The following is a 23,973-nucleotide window of genomic DNA, read 5'->3' on the forward strand; positions in this document are numbered from 1 at the left end:
AAAACACTTCGCTGACCCCAAATGGGAACATTGGTGGGGCTGTAGAAAGCGCTCCGCGGCTCGAGTTTTCGATGCAGTGGAAGTAAACAGCAGATTGCCTAATCAGGGCGGACAGAACAGTCTCATTGTCTATCCTTTCCTCATAAGACATAACCTTCCTTTCGGTCATTTTCCAATTCGAAGAATTATTGCTGTTGATCTATAGATAAGCTAACAGGCAACTGAAACGGCACAAAAACCTCTCCCTTAGAAAAACCCAAGGGAAGCCATGTTTATGAAAAAATATATATTTCCCGTTTTTAGGACAGGCACCCACGAGTTCAATCGATATGGCTCATAAACTAATTACATTACGACGTTGTAATTAGAGGTAGGCACAATGATTTAAAATAATTAGAATTGCATTCATCGTAAAAAACGGCAACTTCCCCAACCCCTTCAATGTGAACAACCGAACGGGTAGAGCTAGCCAAATATTTTCCATTTGACAGGCGATGCGGTCTTTTCAGGTCGCCTCTGCCAAACATCTTGGTAAATGTAATATTTATACATTCAGCTTATATTCTATAGTCATATATCACGCTAGCATACCTTTGAAGATTTTAAAATAAAACCATTTAAGACCTGCAGGGAGCCGATGCCCTGCTTTCATCCTGCCTGCCCTCAGCAGAGAAAGGAAGAGAGAGGAGGGAGGGCTCGCAAATACTTTCCGATCTCATTGTATATTTAAATTGCCTGTGGCGGGGCGGGGCGTCTTTGGCCAGGCTTGGCCAATACTGTACAGGCAGTAGAATGAGGGCGTTTCGGTCTGTTCGGAAGAGAAGTTCTCCATCAGCGCGAGCTTCAGGAGCGCTCAGTTAAGATAGAGAGGGAGTCAAGCGGCAGCAAGGGGTGGCTGTACGACCCTCTTTTGAGGGGGGTCCGATTATAACAAAAAATATATACACACATATATAGCCATTCTACACGCTCAGGCCGCAAGATAGGTCCTGTGTTGAGTTTAGGCATTTTAAAATAAGCATTACATCTGTCTATACATTTTTAAAAATGCCTATTTTACTTTTCTTGATAGACACGTCCGCTTCTATGAACCAGCGCACTTATTTGGGTACGACGTATCTGGACATTGCTAAAGGCGCGGTTGAGATCTTTATGAAGGTAAAGAATCATTTTACCCATACTTTTCAGCGAAATATCTTGGCTTGTTGGAGCGGAGGGTCCCTTTAAAATAATCAATCGAATTTAACATGTATTGTTTCGTTTTCTTTAACAGCTGCGTGCCCGAGACCCGGCTAGTAGAGGCGACAGGTACATGCTAGTTACATTTGATGAACCACCATACGGAGTTAAGGTAAATAAATGCTCTTAAATTGTGTATTGTTATGGTTTCTGCGAAAATATTTTCTGGTATTGAGACTCTACTGTCCCTCTGGTTCGTAGTTGCGGGGTCAGGCGGCCTCCCTTGCGGCGAAAACGGCTAATTTTTGTTAAAATACCCGCAGAGCCGGAGCAACACAGCCTGTGAACATGGCGGACATTTTGCTTTTGTACATCGAGAGCTTGGGCGCTGAGATGGAGGTGGGGAGATTTATTATCCACCATACGTCACGGGTGACGCAGTGATGGAGTAGCTCGTCTCGGATTGGACAACTGCCCTGCACCTCGTTCGTGGCCTCCTCTCACATCCGCTCTATGACTTCTCTTTGCTCGCTCCCATTGGTCAATGCGGACTGTGTCACTGAAACTTCTTTTCATTTGCTGAGAGGCGTCTTTCCTCCTGTGATAGGGAATAGATATGTGTGCGTTTCAACATTTTTTTAATACTGGCAAATACATGCAGTTTTTCTCCAATGAAGTACCCCAGAAATATAATAAAAAATCAGTGCACCCCAGTCCACACAAAAACATCATTCCCTCCCCACTATCCCCTCAGTTAACCCTCAGGCTTCACTATGGCCTTGCCAACCAGGCTCATAAACTGAATTTATGATCTTGCTAAAGTTGAGCAAGAAATGAGAGAGTTCATTAGGTTAACATGTAAATTACATGGGGCTATACTGAGGGACTGATGTAGCACAGTTTGAATGGGAACCAGGCAAGTTTTCAACAATTGAGTGCCCATGATCCACACAGTCTACATGGCTTTTCTTACATGACCAGCAGGTACAAGGTTGGGCTAGATGTGTGCGAATTGAATGATGTATAACCAAGGCTGAGCAACAAATGGGGTCGTGCGAGAAGCTCACCTGCTGCTTTGATAATACAGTCCACAGAATATGACCTAATAATAAGTATGGATGGGGTTGTTTCTGTGCTTTTAATGTTATGCATGGAAATGGCCCGTAGCCATTGTTCTTTGTTTTCTTGAAGCTTCTTCTTGTGACAGAGCTGGCCTGTGTCACACTCAAAGAGCATTCTGCATGTTTATTTTTGAAAATGTTTTTTAAACAAATTCTCTCGTAATTCTACATGCAACCTCTTTTCAGAACTGCAGTGGATGTTTGGAACGTTCTGGATACAAAGCTCTTACTTTGTCCATCGCAGTTATTCATAAGGTGTTCTGTATGTGCACCCCAGCTCTAACTGTCAGTGCATCATGCATTTATCATGATGCGTGTGTTTTTCAGGCATATATTTTTTGTTGGATGGTGAGCTTCATGTATGGCACATCTACAAGTAGCAGTGTGTGCGTGTCAGGTCTGTAGATGTAGTAGGGGATGTGCAGTATTTGTGGCTGGACGTTGGTGGTGACAGCGCGAGTGGCTTAGTTCCTGTGAGTTCATTAACGCCATGTCTCTGGCAGGTGGCCAGCCATCCCCTGGGGGCTTTTCTCAACCATCTTGTCTCCGCCTTTGTGTCAAAGCTTTCTCTTGCCCTCTGTCTCTCTGTCCCTCTTTCTCTCTGTCTGTCTCTTTCTCTCTCTCTCTCATTCCCACTCCCCCTGTGAACACGGGTGTGTCAGGAATGCTGTTGTCCTTAAAAGATCCAGACCCCACTCGTTGCGCATGTGGTATCTTGTTTCTCTTTTTAGTTTTTGTAGTTGTTTTGTTTTTGTTCGTTTCCCCCAAAAACCAGGAGCTGCCCACTCCCTTGTCACACACTAGAGTTATTCTACAGTCGCACACAGTAAAGTTATGTCTTGTTTTTTTTTTTGCTTCCAGTTGGTTTTTTAAGAGACGCTCAAACTGCGACAGAACAGTCCACTGAGTACTGAACATCCTGTCTCCTGTTCAGAACAATCCCCTGCCCCTCACTCCTGCCCACTGCCCCCCCTCCCCCTTCCACACACTCCCAGTCCAGTGCTAAGCTGCCCAGTCAACTTCACAATCACACTGCCAGCCTGCAAGCTGCTGAATACTGGCTCTGAGTGTTCCTCACCAGCTAGAGTTTTTCCCTTGTTACGTGTCTGAGAGTTAGCCTTTTGCTAATCAGTTAAGAGTGCCACGAGACACTGGCTTTGACAGCAGGCCTTTCCTCGCTCTGTTTAATGCCAGCTCTGAAACGCAGTTGGCTTGAATCTCTGGTTGGGTGACACCCCTTAAGGTGCCTTTAAAAGAAGAAAAAGAAAAATCCTCCCTTTGTTTTTTCTTTGGTCTTTCCAGTCCTTGTGTGGTGGGCGATAGAACCGCAGTGGGAGCTCAGCTCTTTGATTTATGCTCAGCCACTGGTGATCTGCTTGAGAATGATTTGTTTGAAAGAGTCAGTACGCAGAAACAGTCTTTCAGTAACAGTGATATAGCCATGGAGGACCCAACATTTGACAAGCCTGTCAGAGAAATAGAGAATACACTTTTAATCACAAGAGTTCTGTTCTCTGCTCGGTTTTGCAAGGTGTTCATGCTGAGTGAATGATCCTCACGCAGTCATACACGCATGCTCATGTGCACACACACGCAAAGGTACGCACATACACACATTCACACTTCCTCTCTCTGACTTGAGGTGGGATTGCTGATGTCTGTTACCTCCTGTCAAGATCTGTTGCGATACTCAAGTGCCTCACTCTTGCTTCCACCCACTATTTCCTTCCAGGTGGTTCCCCTGAAGTCCTCAGTAAGTGCAAAGTACCTGAGCTGCTGAACCTCAGCTGGGAGGCTAAGCCGCTGTGACTCACAGCGAGAGCGCTTGCCATTTCTTCAGTCAGCTTTCATGAGCCCTTTAGCGTCGCTCTGCTAGCAGTGCTGCGTACCACGACTGCGCTCACCTCCGTCTCTCCCGGGTCACTGATATGCGTTTACATTCCTTGCCGGAAGTTTTGAGGGCAGCAGAATGCACCCATTTCCCTCCCCCTTCACGTTTCTCGCTGGGTCTGCTCTTGGGCCAAACCCTAATTGCCGTCCGTTTGACTGAAAGCGAGGCTTCTCAATGGGGTGTTCCCGGTGCTCCCTCTCGAAACGGTCGGCTCCCGCAGCTCTGCAAACCATCTGGAATGGTCGGCACGTTCCCTTTCCGGGAAGCGGGAGCTGCTAAGGCCCAGCGGACGGACCGGCCATGCTGGCGGTGGGCGGGCCGGAGTTGTGCCTGAACGTACTTCATTCCGTTGACGTGACAGTCGTGCTTTGTCCTGCGCCTGTGTCCGTGTCTCATCTGAACAGTAGCAAGAACGCCCTCGCAGCGCATTTCTCCAGCTCCCTTTCGAATGAAACGGCCGCTGTCCTGGAAGTGGAATGGGATCGAGTGTCCTCACTTAACTGCCTGCTCAGGCGGGTGGTCGACCACATTTGATCTAAAAGCAGCCTGGTCAAAAAACTGGCGGGACAGTTAAAAGGTTAAACTATCGCATGTAGTTCTCTGCCATGAGGATCATGGGTAATTTACAGCTGTGTGTGGAACAAGGGGCAGACAAAAGCAGGAAACTTGCAGTTTGGTTCAATTAGGTTTTAGTTGTATAGCGTTTTTTACTGGGACACAGATGCAGAAAAATTAGGAAAGATGGGGCGTGAACCCACAAAAAGCCAGCAAGTGAGCTAAACAATACTCCCCAAATGGAAGAAAAAAACAGCCAGATAATAGCAAGAACCAACATATTGTGAGGAAATCTTCGTAGGGAAGGATCCTGTCCCGTCTGCTGCCCTCCCTGTCTTCGCTTTGTCTGGGTCTTCTAGAGGCCTGGCCTGAAGAGACCGAATGGGCTTCCCTTCTCTGGAAGATGGCTGCACCCAAAATACGGCCTTGAACCACCGGACGTTCTTCCGCAAACTGACCTGCCCGACTCCAGCAAAGATAGACGTCTGAATTCATGTCTTTTTTTACTCCTGTCGCCACAGCTGTTCTTCAGGCTGCGGCTCGCTGAGCTCGCTGCAGCTTTCCCTGAGCCCCGTTGGGAGCCCCGTTTCTCCTCGCCACGGCGACGAGGCTGGAGACGCGAGAGCAGAGTTTGAGGCGTGTGAAAGGAGCCGTTTGAGACGGACGGTGCAACAGACAAAACAGGGGGACGCAGGAAGCGAGGGCACTTGACTGCAGGTCCTTAAACATCAGGGTTTAGTCAGGGGTTAGGCTTTAGGCCATGACCTTCTGCCCTTTGGAATTCACACAGGATGTGTCATGTGCCACGATGAAGAAAAAGCAGTTCTTGAGCCATTTCCTATTAATATGCCTATAGAGACTAAATCATAATTATAGTATCACGAGGTGCTCAAAATAGGTCTATTGTATAGATATGTAGTATAGACACAGCTGTGGTGTGATTCAGTTGACACGGTTATCCAGACTTTGCTGAAAGTTGACAAATGGTGCTTTAAATCCTAACACAGTGACTTAATGTGAGTGAAGTGGCTGTAAGTAGAGCTCCTAAGTTCATTTTGGTACCCTCTTGCATATTTTTCACTTCGCCTCAATCCTATTTTAATCATTCTAGTCAGAATGACATCAGTGAAGAATAACACTGACCACAAGACAATGAGTTGGTTCAGTTATGTGGCAAGAGTGGACTCTTGCAGAATATAGCAGAAGCCTGTGACACCTAATTGAATTGTATCTGGCACAGTAGACCACGATCCATGAAGGAAGACTGAATTTAAAAAATGATGTCCGTTGCACAGCATAAGACTTTTTGGCAAAGCCTACGTTTCCCATAATGCTAAAGAATAACAGGCAGAAGTAAGCTAGCCTGTCCTTTAGGATTTCACTTGTCAGCTGGGGAGAGCAGTGCTAGTCATAATACTCTCATGTGTCCAGTCAGCTTTGGAAAGATCTCGGTGCCTGATTTGAGGAGTGAATGTCTGGGCTCCGGTGTATCACATTTCGTGAGGTAATTGTGTCAGGCTAAGGCTGTGATGGCAGGAAGGGTTTGAGCCGCACCTGCCCTGTTGCAGCGAGAGACGGGCCGTAATCCATACACATGAACCTGGTGTCTGACCGCAAAGAAAACACCTGCACCAGATGGCTCCTTTTCCTGCAGTGTCTTACATCGTCTCCTCTTGACTTTGTGATAGCAGTTATCACTCCCTCTCTCTCCGTCTCTCTCTTTCCCCCCCTCTTCCTCTGCCTGTCTCTCTCTCTGTATTTTTCTGTCTTTCTCTGTCTCTCTTTCTTCCTTTCTCCTCCCCCCCGCCCTCTCTCTCTCTCTCTCTCTCTCTCTCTCTCTCTTCACTGGAGAGCCAAGGCAGTGATGAGAGGGGAAACTCTGATCGCAGTCATGCTCATACAGGGCCAATTAATTCTTAATGCAAGATGAGGGAACAGAGGAGATTCGGAGGGAAAAATACTCTGCGTTTTGAATAATTGAGTTCAAGCAGGAGTTCAGTCCACGGGAGGGGTTATGTCTGCTCTGAGCTTTTCAAATACAAGGCTGCAGAAATAGGTTCTGACTGAGCCCCAGTGTTCAAAGTGTAACTGTGTGTGTGTGTGTGTGTGTGCGTGCGTGCGTGCGTGTGTTTACCCGTGTTTGGCAACTAGTGCAGACTATATATATATATATATATATATATATATATATATATATTCTATCACTCTATATGTATCACGCTCTTTCACTCTATATATAGACACAGACAAACACATACTGTGTTTATATATTGGTACATACTGTAAGTGCCAAGTTTTTTTGAAGATCAGCTGTAGAAGACATTTGGAAACAGTAAAACAAGAGTCTGGCCTGGTCTTATCAGTGTAAGCAGCACTGTTTACTCTATATGGGGAAATGCAGCGTCATAGGATGTTTGTGTAGGAAACTGTATTTTGTTGTGAAGTATTTGGTCTGCTGTAGTGTATACTAATGTAGTGGAAGTGTGCTGTGGGGAAGGTTTGTTCTTTCCGGAACATTACACTGTTTGCTCTCCACTTCTGAGGAACAACACAGACAGTGGTGACACCCACAAGCCCCCTCCTCTGGTTTTAGTCCTGACTCTTCCCAAGCTGGTGTCTTTAGACTTTGACTCACACACGCAAACACACGTGCACACACGCACATACAGACACGCACACATACACTCCCTCTCTCTTCCTCTCTCCCTCCTTCACTCCCTCTCTCTTATCCCTAGATTATGTGTAATTCTGTTAAACAGGAAGGCACTCTGCCCTCCTGGAGTGAGAGTAGCCATAAGGTTGCGGATAATTCTCGGGTTGAGAGTCGGTCCGTAGGCACTAGTGCGCAGTCCTTAGGTCGTGCGTATGTGTGTGTCTGTGGGAGTCTTGCGTTTTGGTCCCTTTATGTTCACCGCATTCAGTTGAATTGGATCATTGAAGATGGAAGGAAACTGACCTCATCTGCTTCTTCGCTGGCCGTCTACAATGGCCCCAGAACGTTAACCACGCCCACATTCTGTGCTGTGTGCACAATGAGGAGGATGTTACTTTGAATGAAAGGCCAGTTTCAGCTGGTAAAGTCACTCCTCTGTGCGTCTTGGAAAAGTCCTTTTAGCAGCGAAAAAAGCTCATTAAGAAGAGAAAGTGTGTCTGTGTGGGGGCAGTGGGGGGGGGCATGGAATGCCAGTCAGCAGTGTACGTCTGCTTCTTTTGTCTGTTCTATAGAGGAGCTCTCGTCCAGAGCACCAATATACAGATTACATTTATTATTATTTTTTTTGCCCATACAGTTATACAGTGGGATATTTACTGAAGCAATTCAGGTGAAGTACCTCAGTGGTATAATGGCAGTGTCGCACCTGGGGAATTGAATCAAGAACCTTGGAGTTGGAAGCCCAGTTCCCTAACCATTACACTACACTGCTGACCTGATCACACAATTTTTTTTATAGTGAAAGGGCAATAGTAAGTGCCTAATAGCACTTCACAATTGAAAGATACAGTATATAGAAATAACACTAATGAGAGTAATGCTCAAGATGGTTTTTGACCTGTGATATGAAAAGTCTGTCCCTCTCTCTCTCCCTCCCTCCCTCCCTCTCACCCTCCCCCCCCCTTTTCCAGGCGGGATGGAAGGAGAACCACGCCACCTTCATGAGCGAGCTGAAGAACCTGCAGGCCTCTGGTCTGACCACGCTGGGCCCCGCCCTCCGCTCCGCCTTCGACCTGCTCAACCTCAACCGCCTCGTCTCGGGCATTGACAACTACGGACAGGTACCGGGCCCCGCGGTCCCGCGGACCGCCCCTCGCTGCCTGCGCTGAGCCCAAAACGCAACGGAACCAGTATGAGAGGAACAGCCTTTCAGCCTTTTAGTATGCATGCATATGCCTCGGCCTTTATGGCTGACTGTTTCAGAGCTCATTTCTTTGCTTTGGTTGAACGTAGGGATGTATGCGAATCCAAATACTGTATTCGGGAAGGCACGAATAACGCAATCGAAACAGTTATTTCTTCTACACGAAGTTGCTTGTTATTATTCGGATTTGGGGGGGGGGAGTCAGTTCCATGTCGAGTTCTCATAGCCTCTATCTAACGATACATGGGCAGAGAGAGAGAGCTGGAACTCCGGCACATAGCAGCTGCCTCGTGCAAAAGTATTGCAACGGAACGCAAAAGTAAAAAAAAAAAAAAAAAAAACTAGGGGGCTCCGTAGTTTCTCAATAAAGTTTAATTGAGTTTTGAACTGCGCCGTCACTAGTCACCTAGCCAATATTAAAATTCTTGATTTTAGGTCAGAATGGTCTCGCGGCATGCTTGTTATCCTGGCTAGCTAGCTAGCTAACTATTGAATTGTATTCAAAACAGCGGTTACTATAAATGCAATCGTTCACAAACATACGGATGGAAATGCGTCCCATAGCCAAGAGTTAAATGCGGAACACCTATTCTACTGTCCAAATAAAGGACGATTCTGATTTGCGGGATGGATGGCAACCGTAAATAAAGCTAGCAACAGTAACTAGAAATGTGATTCAACGTTGCCATAAATTGTGAAATTGGACACTGAAAAGAGGAAAGAAAAGCGAAAGAATAATGTTGCTGTTTAAACTGCTTTAGAATGCTGTATTTTGTAGCGCATTTTTGATTTATAAAACATTTTTTTCGGTTTCTGATTGTTCAGTGTCCCCCAGTTAAGCGGGGGGGGGCAGGAAGTTCATAAAACCTAGTTTAGTTACAAATAAAAAGAGAGAGAGAGAGATGAAAAGTACAGTATGATGATGTGGAAATATATTTCATAATGAAGTATATGCCAATATTAAATTAATTTGATGCTTTGAAGGCACAACAATTGCATTGCCAATGAATATTAGGTTAGAAAATACAACATTTGCCCGATTTAACGTGACTTCCGGTATAAACCACGCCCACTTCCGGTTGTTTATCTGCATACAGATACACAGACAGATAATTTTGTTGGTTGAATAGATACAGATACAGATAATGACGTCTCTGTACACCCCTAGTTGAATGGCTGTTAAAAGGGCGAAAGGGAAATGGGTTTATTTATGGGAGGGCCTCAGAAGCCCCAGGACCTGTGTGGTGTGTGTTAAAGGTGTGTGTGTCTTTGATAATGTGTGAAATCAGGGTGGATTTTCACACAGCTGAGGCTGAGCAATGCAGGAAGCAGGTGCACTTGCACTGTAGTTCTCAGTCCCTCTGATGTGCTAAACGGAGAACACAGAACATCTTCACCCTCCTCTTCATTCGCACTCTCAAGTCTTAAGCCTCTTCGTTATTAAAACATATTGTTCTCCTAGCCATGCCTTATTTGCTCCTCATTGTTCCCTCACATTTTCAGAGAACAGGGTATTTTTTCCCCTCCTCTTTCTTAATCTCGTAAACAAGTGAAGCCTCTCAAACAATTATAGCCGTGTGATCACAGGGGACCCTCATCTTCCCCGCGGGTCTGTGGCGGGTCCCCCTCGTCCGCTCCGCGAGGCGGAGTCTCGCCCTCATCCCTCTCTCTCTCTCTCTCTCCCTCCCCCCTCAGGGCAGGAATCCTTTCTTCCTCGAGCCCTCCGTGATCGTCACCATCACCGACGGCAGCAAGCTGACGCACAGCTCGGGGGTGCAGGAGGAGGTGAGAGCGGACGCGGCTAGCGGCTCGTGGCTCGCCGAGGAGGACCGGCGGAAACGGGGAGAGGCTGCCAGACACGCCCCGCCCTTTCTCTGCCGCCTCTCCGCTGTATTAAAATCATCGCTCCGGGATTTACGCTCACGTTCATTTACGAATTTGCTGGACGTTCGTAATCTGGACGTCGTAGAAACATTAAACGTGGCAATCATTGGAAGAGCAGCGCTAGTCCTCGGAAGTCGAACAAGCTGCAGACACAAACCCAAGTCGACTGTAGAGCAAAAGCGCAAAAAGTCGAGTGATTTTTTTCTGCCCTCCCACACCTCCCCTTTGCCCCCCCCCCCCCCTCTCTCTCTGCAGCTGCACCTGCCCCTGAACTCGCCCCTGCCGGGCAGCGAGCTGACCAAGGAGCCGTTCCGCTGGGACCAGCGGCTGTTCGCCCTGGTGCTGCGCCTGCCGGGCGCCGCCGCCGCCGCCGAGAGCGAGCAGCTGGGCAGCGTGCCCACCGACGAGTCGGCCATCACGCAGATGTGCGAGGTCACCGGAGGTACGGCCGAGCGGCGGTCCCCGCCCCGAAACGTCCACCTCCGCCGCAGACTCAAAATGCAGAGGATGGGGAAGGCCTCTCATTCGATTCCGGTTTACGAGCAAACGGCAGAGCAATGCACTATGGGATTGCTGGCTGTCTGGCTCCTGAGTCTCCCACAGTTGACGGTGTCCAGGGGTGTGGCTTTCATGCTCACCGATTTGCATCTATTTGCATTCAACTGAATGCCTTTGTTTCGGATCGAAGTGACTTTGGAGCCAGTGAACCTGCAATCCCGTAGTGAATTATTCCATTGTGCTTACGAACAGGCCTCGGCCAATGATAAAAAAGAAGGAATCTTGAAATGGTAACTTGAAAACGTGAGAGACGTTTGTAATGCACCATTATCTGCATTTTCAGTTCATGTTTCCAGTGGTGCGTCCCTTTAAAAGTCCAGAGCAAACAGAGTTTCTGTGACCCACCCCTTGTGAGCATACACATATGTATAGTAGCGCACAATGTGCTCAGATAATTGAGTATTTTTTAAATATAATGTAATATATTTGAACATAACATATGATGCCGGAGTGAGTGAATGTACTCTGTAAATACCACTGTGTGTAACTACTGCTGCTCTCACGACCGACCAACGGGTTCCCACACACAGTCTGAGAGCCACTGCCCTAAACCCCTCATTGTTGGCATAATAACACACCAGTTGGGGCAGGCTCATTTAAAACACCGTGTCGGTGGCTAAGATCGGGAAGTAGGGAAAACGTGGAGGTGAGCCATTGAGAACGCAGGCAGAAATGCGCAAGCCCCAACAGTGCTGTTTGAGACGGGGCCCTGCCTTTTTGCATCGTCTCTGTCCCTTCCACCCTTCCAGGCCGGTCCTATTGCGTCCGGACCCAGCGCATGCTCAACCAGTGCCTGGAGTCCCTGGTCCAGAAGGTTCTGAGCGGCGTCGTCATCAACTTTGAGAAAACGGGGCCGGACCCGCCCCTGTTAGGCGAAGGTAGGGACAGAGGAGGAGTGGCCTTTTCGGCGCACATCTGGCTGCTTGTCTGCAATGGCGTTGTTTGCATTTTTAAGAATTTCAGTTGCACTGCACCACTTATACACAAGCACTGTATGTATTGTGATGCTGACCATCTTGCTTTGTATATTACATCATCTGTGGGCGTGAGTTTTATCTTCACTCTTCTAATGTGGAATTTAGCAGCATTCATGTCCAGGACAAATTTTCCTTGGGGGTTGGGGATGAAGTTTATTGTAACTTCTCTTATGGTCACGTGACTGATTCTGGCCAATGACTAAGAGTGCAGCTGTACGTGTACTGAGGAGCCGTTCCAGGTTATTTCACTGTTTGTTGATGGGGGGAGTCTCAGTTTGGGCGGGGGACTTGAGCCTGTCGCGTCCCGCCTCTGCAGACGGACTAGTTGACCCGGCCCGCCCCGCCCCGTCCTTTGGCCCGCAGCCCTGGCACAGCTGCCACAAGCTCATCTACATCCGGCCCAACCCCAAGACCGGCGTCCCCGTGGGGCACTGGCCCATCCCAGAATCCTTCTGGCCCGACCAGAACTCCCCCACTCTGGTGAGTAGGAGACTTTGCCACTTTTACATTCCTCCAGCTCAGCGGAGGGCTTTTCTGTATTCACATCCTTTAGTCCTGCCTCAGAAGAGCCAAACACCCACTGTTAGCCGCTGAGAAACGCCTTTCTGTCAGTTACAGCATGCAGCGAGTTCAGTTAAAGGCCTATGATTTGGAGCGCAGAGAAGCCAGCTGTGCCCTCTGGGAAACGGAGTTTATTTGGGACTTCGCTGAACCGCCCTTTCGGCCGGTTGACTGATAGCTCCGGCCGTCTCGTCGCCGGGGCCAGAGCGGGGAGGATTTAATCGCCCCGCGAGGAGCTCTTTCGGAGCGCCGGAGTCAGGAATAGACGCCCGAATGCTTCCAGTCCCGCGCTGTTTGGCCGGGTTTCCAGTCGGAGCTGTGGAGTAATTTCTCTGCGGCCTGCCAGGGTGGCACTGCTGTTGCCAAGGGGGCCAGCTGAGAGAGAGCTCAGCACGGCCGCTCTTGTGACATGCTGTTTGTTTCTCTGTCTGATTTCTCAATCGGCCACGGTGTGCTGTACCAGCTGTACCGGCTGTGCAGATACACACCTGCTACGCTGTTGGAAAGCGTCCATCTTGTTTGCGTGATCTACGTTATCGAATACAGAGTTGTGAATGAGCGTATGCAGTAGCTACTAGAAGCTCTATAAACATAAGCATCTATTGGAGGTAGATGTTGTTTGAGATTGTGAGTGTGCAGTGTGTGTTTGTTTGTCTCTTGTGTCTGAGGGAAAGGATGCTTTCAGAAACCTGCTGCTCCATTTCTGGCAGTCAGCCTCTGTCACTTTTTCTGCCAAGATGTCAAAAAAGGAACCTATAGCTTCCTTTGCCGTAAGGTTTGTTTTTGCCAAAGGACGTGGATTAGAAAATAAAGGAAAAAGGAATGGTTCTTTAATAAAGGCAGTGAATGCTGTGGTCTGAGTCTGTCAAGGGAAAATGATGATTGTGTCCCAAGCCACATAACATAACGTAAGACGAGAACAGGCCATTCAGCCCAACACTGCTCGTCTGTTCCTACCACTAAACTGTACTTAATGCTTAGTTTACCTAAAAGCTACATAGTATTTAACACTGTATCAAGCCGGGCCTTGAATACCCCCAGTGTTTCTGCCTCCACTACATGTCCAGGCAAACTATTCCACAGATTGACCACTCTCTGTGTGAAAAAATATTTCCTAATGTCTGTGAAATTGACCCTTTGCCAGTTTCAGATGCGCTGATTGTCATGTGTTAGTTCATTAATGGGTAACGCGGCACCTATGACACGGGCTAATTGGCCACGTGCTGAGTTGGCCTCAGGCTGTGCCCGGTGTTTGCGAAAGAGAAGCTTTTCAAAGCGGCGACGCGAAACCGTGTCGATTGGTGGGTTTCTGGCCAGGGGCGGGGCTAGCCAGCGATGACGTGTTTTCTTTCTCCCTCCCTCCCTTCCGTCACCCCCCCCCCCCCCCCGCAGCCGCCTCGCACGGCTCACCCGGTGGTGCGCTTCTCCTGCGTGGACTGCGAGCCCATGGTGATCGACAAGCTTCCCTTCGACAAGTACGAGCTGGAGCCCTCGCCCCTCACGCAGTACATCCTGGAGAGGAAGTCGCCGCACATGTGCTGGCAGGTGGGAGAAACGCCCTCTTCAGCCCTCCGCACCGATTCCTCTGGGCTGCTCTGTTAAACCTTGATAATGTAGACCAGTGGTAATCAACCCTGTTCCTGAAGATCTGCTGTCCTGCAGGTTTTCATTTCCACTCTAATTTGGCACACCTGACTCTACGAATTAGTAGCTCAAGGAGATCTCTATCTGTTGAATGAAGGTGTGTTTTTTAGGGTTGGAGTGGAAACCTACTGGATGTTTGTTCTCCAGGAACAGGGTTGGTTACCACTGATGCAGATGAACGGGTAAATCATTTGCTCTCTGCTAGGATCTTGCGCTTGCACTCGCCCAAGCAAATCTGGTGAACTGAAACCGTACTCTCATGCAAGGGAACTTTAGAGTTAATCATGAGGAAATGGACCCTTTTTTATACAGACCTGGGTTTGCGTTCATGATGAATCTGAGAGCAGCAGCGCTGGTTTCGGATCAGCTTTCCCCTTGTCCGTGTCCACTGTGAGCTAAAAACGCAGAACTGGATCAGCGCTTCCACTCTGAGATGCTTTATGAACGAGCGTGGGCCCTGGTCCCTCACTGGTGATGTCATTAAGCTCCTCCCACTTCCCTCCCCCCCCCTCTCCAGGTGTTTGTGAGCAACAGCGGGAAGCACAGCGACCTGGGCCAGCCGTTCGGCTACCTGAAGGCCAGCACCACGCTCACCTGCGTCAACCTCTTCGTCATGCCTTACAACTACCCGGTCCTGCTGCCGCTGCTGGGTAGGGCGCTCGCGGCGTTCCCCGCACCTCCGCAGCGTTCTCTGCACCGCCACGGCGTTCTCTTCACCTCCGTGGCGTTCTCTTCACCTCCGTGGCGTTCTCTTCACCGTTCTCCGCACCTCTGCGGCCCTCCCACTGCAGCACCAGTCAGGCCTCTCAGAGCGTCCCTCTCAATGACGTAGCCATCACAGAGGCCCATATGAACACACAGTACACAACTGCTGAGATTTCAGCCTCAGCACTACGGACTGATTGGTCACCCGAATGGGCGTGAAACAGGAAGTAGTGCTGCATACGCAGCTGCTCCTTACGATCAAACATTTGACGGAAAAGAGTCACACTTTCCGCCGATAAACGCGCAGCTGGAAAAAATCTAAATCAGCCTAAGGGGCAGGTCCTGCGCTATCACTGAAGAACGCAGAGTGAAAAAGGCCACAGCCTTTGATATGGGGAAGGACAAGAAAAAAATCCCATTTGCAATAGATTCCCGAGATAGCGGGTTACTGGAAAGGGGGCGCATTGTTTGGAAAACAGCTTGAAAAAAAACACGTTGTGTTCCAGTGAATTTTCAACCAAAGACAAAGCGGGTTTTAGTTACGTATACTGCCTGTGTGAATTATTTACCTTCTTCAAATCCCAATTTTGAGTAATGATTTAAAAACTAGCTAGATTACTGTAATGCATCCAGTTCCGTGTTGTTTTCCTCAGGTTTGGCAGTGTGTCACACACATTACATTACATTACAGGCGTTTAGCAGACGCTCTTATCCAGAGCGACTTACACGACTTACACTACACACGGTGAGGGAAACCCTCATTTCACATCTGATCAAAACTAGGCTCACCCAGGTGTGGATGTGGGAAAGATGGGCTGAATCCGGGGTCGTTCAGCCGGGCTGAATTTGACTTCAAATGCTGTGGTGTAGTAATATTTTATTCAACACGAATGTCAAAGTCAGCTGTCTCTGTCTGGGGTGGGGGGGGGGGGGGGGGGGGGTGGGGTGGGGTGGGCAGGGCAGGAGAGCTCTCAAGTGCTCAAGGCTCCCACCTCTCCTCTCCATGTGTCCTTGCATGAACTTTTCCTTCTGTTTTGTGCTCCTCTTTCCACAGATGACCTGTTTAAAGTGCACAAACTGAAGCCAAACGTGAAGTGGCGACAGGCCTTTGAGGTCTACCTTAAGTCCATGCCCCCGTATTTCCTCTTGGTGAGTTAACACCTTGTCAATGGGGAATGCCTTATTTATACAAAGGGGAAAATTGGAAAATGTCCCCAATCTGGGAACTGGGTAACTGGTTCTTGTTTACATGGAATTATGAGCCTGTCCTTAGCAGTGTAGTGTAAAATCTGAAAATGAACTTTGACAAGGTGACTGCAGGTAATTCTGTGCAAATATTTGCCTGGACTGCATAACGGGAACCTCCGCTGGAAAGAAGACATGGACTCAAAATGCAGGGAATGGGAAATTAAAAACACTTTTATTAGGTTTGGTTCAACAAGGGAAGCAGATCTTTCCTACTTACCATTCACTGCGTTTCAGTTCATGTTTATTTCCGATGGAGGTTGCCTTTATAAGGATTATTGTAAGCTTGAATACTTGGATTTTATGGCTTTCGTGCTGTTTTGTACGTATGGTCTGACGCAAACGGGTTCTGTTGAGGATTGCATTAAGAAACAGGACAAGCTGTTCAAAAGTGCCTGCCAGCTGACTGACAATGATTAAAAATGTGATATGTTTGAAGCTCTAGCATTTGAGAGCTTGTCCAACTGACCTTTGGTTGGCAAAATATTTCCCTACGGCTAAAATAGCTTTTAAAATTGACATTTGAAGGCATGCTTAAAATGTTTTAAATGCTTCTGTGCTGATTTAAAGATTTGCTTTTGTGGATAATAACAGAAGTGAGTTGTTTTCGCATGGTTGGTTTGATGACAGTGTGCAGTTTGCCTATCATTGACAAAATACTCACAAAAGCATTGGCTGGAATCACCAGCAATAAAAAATGATTATAAGGGATTATACATTTGGATGCCAAACCATACATACAACACAATTACCCGAGTAGCTGTACTGAGTTACTGACCCAAGGCAATTGTGTTGTACGTATGGTTTGGCGTCCAAACGTCTAACTGCGTGTGCGTTTTTTTCACCACGTGCATGTCCAGACATCTGCCTGACGTTTTATTTTTGCGCGAGTTTCACCACATCTCTCCATCCTCTCCCACGCAGCCGTTGAAAAAGGCGCTAAGGATGATGGGGGCTCCGAACCTCATCTCCGACAACATGGACTGTGGCCTCAGCTACAGCGTCATCTCTTACTTGAAGAAACTGAGCCAGCAGGTACAGCGGGCCCCATCTCCACTAAACCCGCTCTGTCTGTACAGGGCTGCATTACAGCTGAGCTCTGACGTCACTTCGCTGGTCACAAGCATTCTGGACACCAGCATTGGAGGGCCTACTGTTTATGAGATGACCAGGAATATTTCATTGTAGTACAATAATAATTCATAATCGTACCTCTGGGTGAAAATACAGGAAGGCTGTAGAAAAAGTTGAAAGCGGGCTATATGTTGTTCTACTGAAATGGTATATACATTGTTTTTTTGTTGCCAGGTTCTTTCTGGCTCTCTAATTAAGCCCAGTAGGACATGTGAGCCAGGGGAGTTATCTTGTCAAGTTGTGCAAGGCGTCAGTTGTTGATATTTGCTCTTCTTTTGACTCAAACCACATGTAAGCCAGTGAGAAAAGGTGTAGATATTTGTGGGTCAGTGCTGTTTGCACTGAAGACAGTTCCTGCTACTGCTAATGCCTGTCTGAAAAAATGTCCCCGTTTTCTAGCAACACTGAATTTCAGCCAGGCACTTTTTTAAACTGGCTTTTTTAAGATTGCCACCATTTAAGATGGTTATCGCTAAAGCCGCAAAGAAGACTGTCCTTTACATGACCTGACTGGAAGTATTTGTATACATGAAAGCTTTTGCGCGGTTGCAGTGACTGACCTGTGAAAACATTTAAATGTGTGAGCTCCGTGAAGCACCAGTGCGGGTACAGTCAGCTGAGTTAAATGGGAGCAGTGCTTCAAACACATGAACTCTCCTGCACTTGCATTTCTGTGAGCTGCTCACTGAAGTCAGAAATGAAAATATCAGCAACATCAAAAAATACTCGACTTAGAATCTCATAAACCAACATATATATGAAATTTGTCTTGTTAGCCATCTTTTACTTCTTTTATGAATGTGATTTGTTATATATGATTTCAAAATTAAGTCAAAAAAATGTTTATTTATTTTTTTACTTGGTCAGTATTTAAGTTACGATATTCCTTTATCGGGTCGTCGTTTAGACTCTGGCTGATTTTCTCTTCAGGCGAAGATGGAGTCGGACCGGCTGATTGTGTCCGTGGGGAAGAAGCCCCCCCAGGAGACGGGCATCAAAGTGAAGAACCACTGGAGCGCCCTGTCCCTGGCCCACCGCCGCGACTTCAAACAGCTGCTGCAGGGCATCACCGGGGAGGCCCCCCTCCGCCTCGCCGACATCAACTTCAAGGAGTTCTCCGGCTTCCAGATCGCACTGCTCAACAAGGTACCGCGCCGCCTGAAAGGACAGGAGCTTTCAGACGGGGCTCGTAAGACCCGCTCTCTGCGGAGGTTTATTATATTAGCCAAATCATTTGCCGTCGGTGCAGCGACCTGCTCGACGGTGAGGAATTAGATGGCGGAATTACATTGCGTTACATTACAGTCCCTTAGCAGATGCTCTTATCCAGTGAGGTACAGGACAAGTGTTCCCAGGAATACATAAACGTGGTGCCGCCTATGAGGAACAGAAGGCCTAGATGCAAAGTATACTGCGGTACCTGCATTATATATATCTGGAGATGATATATTCTAGCAAGGTCATTTCATCCATATGCTTCCTACCCTGGCAACTCGTCTTTATTGCACGCACCAGTGGTTCCCCTAATTAGTCAGCTTGAAGGTTTTCTGACATTGACCAAAAATAGCCATACTCTTAAAACAGCCCCATTGTACGGTATGTTAAGTATGCAAAGTGGCCAACATCAGTGTTCGTTTCTGGAATAAAACGTTATGATATCACCAGGAAGGCGCATTTAAAATAAATAAGTGGAAGGTCAGGCAAACAAACTAATGATTAGAACTGAAAACAGAAGTAGATACCACTACACAGCTGACTTGTCTCTTTACACAGTGATACCCTTGACATTATTGTGCCAAAAGGAATACCAAAAAAAGAAAGAGGGTCAGGGGAGCCATATCGCAGTCTGAAGGCGTCAACAGTCCTGCAGGGTGTTGTTCAGTTGGCCCCTGACTTACCTGTGGAGGGAGGATTTCGGTTGGAAGGGTTTTCCTGCCTGGTTACACATCAGCAACTCCTTTAGCCAGTCAGGCACCTGTGGTTTCTTTGCCCCAGCGATGCTGGAGCTGCAGACCCACAGAGCAATCACTGAGCTGCTCTGCTGGTGGTCTTCAGAGAAAAACAAGGATGAAGCCTCATATCAGGTCAACAAATATCATTCGTGAATCGAGCTCGACACGTTCGAGCACACTTTTCCTGCTGCGTTTTCCATAGACCCACAGGAGGGGTGTATTTCTAAATTCTACCTTCTTCCCCGTCAGGACCTTAAGCCCCAGGCCTATCGGAACGCGTATGACGTTTCCCGGCGGAACCTTCTGGATCAGCTGACCCGCATGCGCTCCAACCTCCTGCGCACGACGCAGAAGCTTATTCGAGGGCAGGACGAAGGTGCACACCGAAATACAGACCGGCAGCCGCGAGCATGGACCAATGATACTGCTTTGAGACATCACTGAAACCTAAACGCTGTATCAGGCTGTGTGCGCAATTACTGAAGTTTCTCCACAGAGCATAATGCCCTGCAAGCAATTACAGTAAATCTCACTGGTCAATTTTTTCTGGTTGTATTGATTTCATTGGTCAGCTCTGAGGTTATATTGATTTCTCTGTTGGCTCACAGACTACTTACACAGCATCCCAGTGGCCCAGATGGGGAACTACCAGGAGTACCTGAAGATGATGCCGTCCCCCCTGCGGGAGATAGATCCGGACCAGCCCAAACGGCTGCACACGTTCGGCAACCCCTTCAAACAGGACAAGAAGGTAACCCCGTCGGCCCCTTCCAGGCTCCGCACCCCGAGAAATGCACACAAAGGCAGGACTGATGGACTGCGACCTTTGACCCATGTCCCTCTCACCTCCCCTCCTCCTCCTCCTCGCTCGCGCAGGGCATGATGATTGACGAGGCGGACGAGTTTGTGACGGGCCCCCAGAACAAAAAGAGGGGCGGCTCGGGGGACCCCAACTCGGGGGCCGCCCTGAAGAGGAGGAGGAGCATGTCACCCCTGTTGCGCCGGCCGCAGACGCCACCCATCATCACCAACCACGTGGTGGGGAAGGGGCCCCCGGGGGCCCAGGTCAACCACAGCCTCATCAAGCCTATCCCGCTGCACAAAGGTAGGCCTTCAGACAGCTGGAGAGCACAGGGCAACCACCCAGGGAGGGATTTCTATGTAAACCGTGCAGTCTGCCATGGCAGATGGCGGAGCCTGCACAGCAAATTAAAAACCAGGCAGGAAATCATAACACAAGCAAACAGTACAAAGCTCTTCCACAACACTAAAGAGCATTGTACATCGTCAGTACGAGATGTAATAACAAAGTTAGTTCATTTTCAGGTAATACTTTTTATATAAGTGCAGTGCTTTGGTTTGTATGCCGTGCCACTCTCTACTGTCTCCCCCTACAGGATCAGAGAGGAACAGCGTTCTGGGCTCAGAAAGCAATGGGGAGCAACTGAAGGGCGCAGAGACGGGTGGAGGCTGGCCTGGAGGACTGGACGGGGGGGGTGCGGCGGACCTCATGCCGGAGGACGTGACCGGGGAAGGGGGAGAGGGCAGAGTCCGAGTGGAGGACAGATTTGGGGAAGACGGGCTGGATGAGAGGCCTCCTGGCCATCCAGAAAACTGTGAAGAATTGAGTCCCCCGGGACAGGAGGGCGCGCTAGAGGGAGCCGGAGGGGAAACGCTCAGGACAGTCACCATATTCCCCCTGGAGGGCACCAACGCAGAACTCCGCACACGGGTCCTCAGAGAAGTTCGGAAGCCTGGTCGCAGTGAGTATTCAAACTGAAAGGGATGTTCTGGCACCTTCCGCTGTAGGCAGTAAGACTATCTCAATCCCTTCGAGACTTGCTCAGTTGTTGCGCATTCTTGTTACACAGACGCACACATTTCTGCCACGTTGCATCATTCCTGGATGTGCTTGCTTGCTGGCCTCTAACTCCTCTTGCCTGTGCTCTCCCCAGATTACGAGACAATATTCAGGCTTCTGGAGGAAGTGAGGGGCCCTCTGGAAGTGCAGAAGTACTTCATCCATCAGACCATTAAAGAGGCCGCCAGGTAAGACCTCTGTGCTGCAGAACTACACTCAGAGGGATCATGGGAGCTTACACACTTAACACATGTACACAATACGAGATGCTTTTGGTGAAAGTAGGATGAGATGGTCTTATGTTGACAGAAAACTAGACTGGATTGGAGGGTGAGAACAGAAGTCTGACAATAGATATAGTTTTTAGTCATAGGAACTGTTTATTGTTTGTTGTAAAGGCAACAGTGTCCTATTTCCTGATTTGTTTTATGATAATGATAAATGATAAGCAGTTTATCAGCATATGTACCATACAGTGCTTTAGAGTGAGCCCTTTTTCCATAACCATGATAAAAATGCACCCTGTTTAGTGATTCTGTAACTCATCTGTGACTGAAGTCTCATACAAACCCCAGAATGCATTTCATACGTGAGCAGGAGGAGGAGCAGAAATATCCTAAGTGCATGCTGGGATCTAAGGCAGATTGGAACAACCTTGAAGGGATCACTTTCCATTTCAAACTGAAAACATACTTAAAGTGGCTTAATGACCCCAGGATATGCACCCAGTTTCATATTGAGATTCTAAAAGTAAGAATCAAGTATCCATACATGCACTTCTCATTCACCAGAGGGTGAGAAATGTAACATTCAGACCGTGCAGAGGTGAAAATCTCTGCCCTGAGACTTCATTCGGATATCCCCAAATTTGTGAGAAGACCTCCCGACTTCAAAAGGCATGTTTCATTGCCGTTGCCACGCTTCCGTCTCATGGGGGCGAGCCGACCTGAGGTCAGACGTAGCGCAGCCTTCTAACCTCGGCCTCTCCCGCCGCCCCCTGCGTCCCTCCCAGGTTCAAGAAGCGCGTCCTGATCCAGCAGCTGGAGACGGCCCTGGAGGAGATGGAGGAGAAGCACCTGCTGCCCGCCGGCCTCAACAACGTCCACGGCAGGTAGTGCAGAGAGCGCGCTGCACCACGCCGCTCCCCGCCGCGGGCAGGGGAGAGACAGCGAGAGAGGCGCGGACCGCAGAGCCGCCGGAGACGGGGAGACTGACGGCAGCAGGCTCCGCCCCCTGGGGAATGGGCGAGGCTCCCCCTGAGGGATGAGCGGCGGAGGACAGAGGTCGCCGCAGCCAAAGGGCTGAGCGCTTCTCGCGCAGAGGAAAGGAGGGGGAGGACCCAGGGAGGGACGCACTGGGCAAGAGCGCTGAAGGAATCCTCAAATTCCCCTCTGTCCTTTTGCTGTTGGTCCCCCTTCTGTAGACCGCCCAACGGCTACACGCCCTCACCCATAGCCCGGTCTGCTTTGCCCTCAGAGACCGTGCATCTCGTGTGCCGAGTGCAGCTGAGAGGACAGATAAATGTGGAGGTGGAGTAGTCATGATCCCCTGTGAGTTCCCTTCAGCAGTGGGAAGGTGTGAGATCTCCAACTCGAAGGAGAGACGGAGCATCGAGCAGTTCTACGGGAAAACCGTTCCTGAGGGTGTCAATGGGCTTCCTGTACAGAGGTGTAGGTCATCTCCCACAGATGCAGGTAGCAGTTCTTCAGGCCGACTTTCCTGGCGGGCAAGCTGACGACAGGCCAAGGATACTCGCGCGAGTTCTCTTATCTACCTCAGTCCCTCCATTTTCCTTTTCTTTTTCAAAGAACTCTCTTGTTGTCCTTGGGTCAGACTTTGGTGTCATTCAAAACAAGGCAGTAAATGAACTGGGAAAACAACAAGCTTTGAAGAAACGGTTAAGTGGACTTGGAGGATACCCGGAAGCTTGTTTGCTGACATGCAGAGTACACCTCTACGTTTCCCCCCCAACCTCCAGGAGAATTATTTACCAGGACATGTGGTTTGTTTGACTAGTCCTGGAGCTTATTCCACTCTACTGCGTCACTGAAGCTCGCGATAACCCACTTAATGTCAAACGACTTTAAATCATCAAATACCACACCCCCACATCATAAATCCACTCCAGCCCTGGACAACTGCATTTGATCATGCTGGGTTTAAGAATCACAAATTCAAACTGTTTTTTTTTCTTTTATTCTCTTAAAATGAAAGATGTGTACTACTTTTTAGATGTTCATACATGATGAAAGAAATAAGATTATTTTTGGACAGTATTCTTACCAGAGCATAAAAATTGATATTTTAAAGAAAACCTTGTATAAAGAACATTTTGTAAACATTTTTAAAGAAACACAAAAAATTAATAAAAATCATAAAGTTGAGAGTAATTATGTACATCTGCTACCTCTAGACATTCACACCCACAAGCCGTTTCCTGCTGATTGGACCCAAAGAGAATTCAGCTTCCATCATGACACTCTGGGCTTGAAACCCTTTTAAATTAAATACACAAACCACATTCAACTAGGACTTGATTTCAAGTCATTAATGCTAACGTGTTAATCATAATCTGGTTTGTGTTGTTTATCAGTGGGCAGGACATCCTTAATATTTCACTGTAGAGCGTTACATTAAAATGAACGTTTTGCATGACACCCTGTATGACAGACAGACATGATTCTATGCATAGTGCATTCATTGTTGATGACTTCAGAAAGGGCAGCTGTAGTCCTTCAGTTCCATGGCCCTGTAGACTCTAGGCTTTACCCTCAATGTGCAATAACATTAGAATTTTCTGTCTGAACAATGTTTCATTAACTGTTTACTGGTGAACAGTGAACTAAGAA

The 23,973-nt window shown here is 48.2% G+C and overlaps 1 protein-coding gene across 2 annotated transcripts; it reads left to right on the plus strand.

Annotated features, from left to right (window-relative positions):
- The first annotated feature begins 804 nt into the window (after window positions 1-804).
- LOC118235695 (integrator complex subunit 6-like) lies at window positions 805-23,508 on the plus strand. 2 transcript variants are annotated; one of them, XM_035433326.1, is made up of 18 exons: window positions 823-1,158; window positions 1,274-1,351; window positions 8,371-8,520; window positions 10,299-10,388; window positions 10,743-10,929; window positions 11,795-11,923; window positions 12,339-12,502; window positions 13,976-14,128; window positions 14,745-14,877; window positions 15,987-16,081; window positions 17,102-17,212; window positions 18,242-18,457; window positions 19,513-19,639; window positions 19,872-20,014; window positions 20,140-20,368; window positions 20,661-21,026; window positions 21,219-21,312; window positions 22,137-23,508. In XM_035433326.1, exons 1-18 carry the CDS (start codon window positions 1,048-1,050, stop codon window positions 22,237-22,239), a joined length of 2,679 nt encoding a protein of 892 aa, XP_035289217.1. In that variant the 5' UTR covers window positions 823-1,047; the 3' UTR covers window positions 22,240-23,508. The 2 variants fall into 2 exon arrangements, with proteins under 2 accessions (XP_035289218.1, XP_035289217.1); XM_035433327.1 differs by lacking the exons at window positions 13,976-14,128; window positions 14,745-14,877; window positions 15,987-16,081; ... (6 more) ...; window positions 21,219-21,312; window positions 22,137-23,508 and adding an exon at window positions 12,635-12,929 and having other exon boundaries at window positions 805-1,158.
- Window positions 23,509-23,973: the final 465 nt, after the last annotated feature.

Source organism: Anguilla anguilla, chromosome 9 (genome assembly GCF_013347855.1).
Source record: "Anguilla anguilla isolate fAngAng1 chromosome 9, fAngAng1.pri, whole genome shotgun sequence".
Taxonomy (NCBI): domain Eukaryota; kingdom Metazoa; phylum Chordata; class Actinopteri; order Anguilliformes; family Anguillidae; genus Anguilla; species Anguilla anguilla.

Excerpts from the sequence above, each read along its gene's own strand:
- LOC118235695 (XM_035433326.1), top strand. The coding sequence starts at position 1,048 with ATGCCTATTTTACTTTTCTTGATAGACACGTCCGCTTCTATGAACCAG. Across the intron at positions 14,878-15,986 it reads GGTCCTGCTGCCGCTGCTGG|ATGACCTGTTTAAAGTGCAC; the intron begins GTAGGGCGCTCG and ends CTCTTTCCACAG. Across the intron at positions 18,458-19,512 it reads AGATCGCACTGCTCAACAAG|GACCTTAAGCCCCAGGCCTA; the intron begins GTACCGCGCCGC and ends CTTCCCCGTCAG.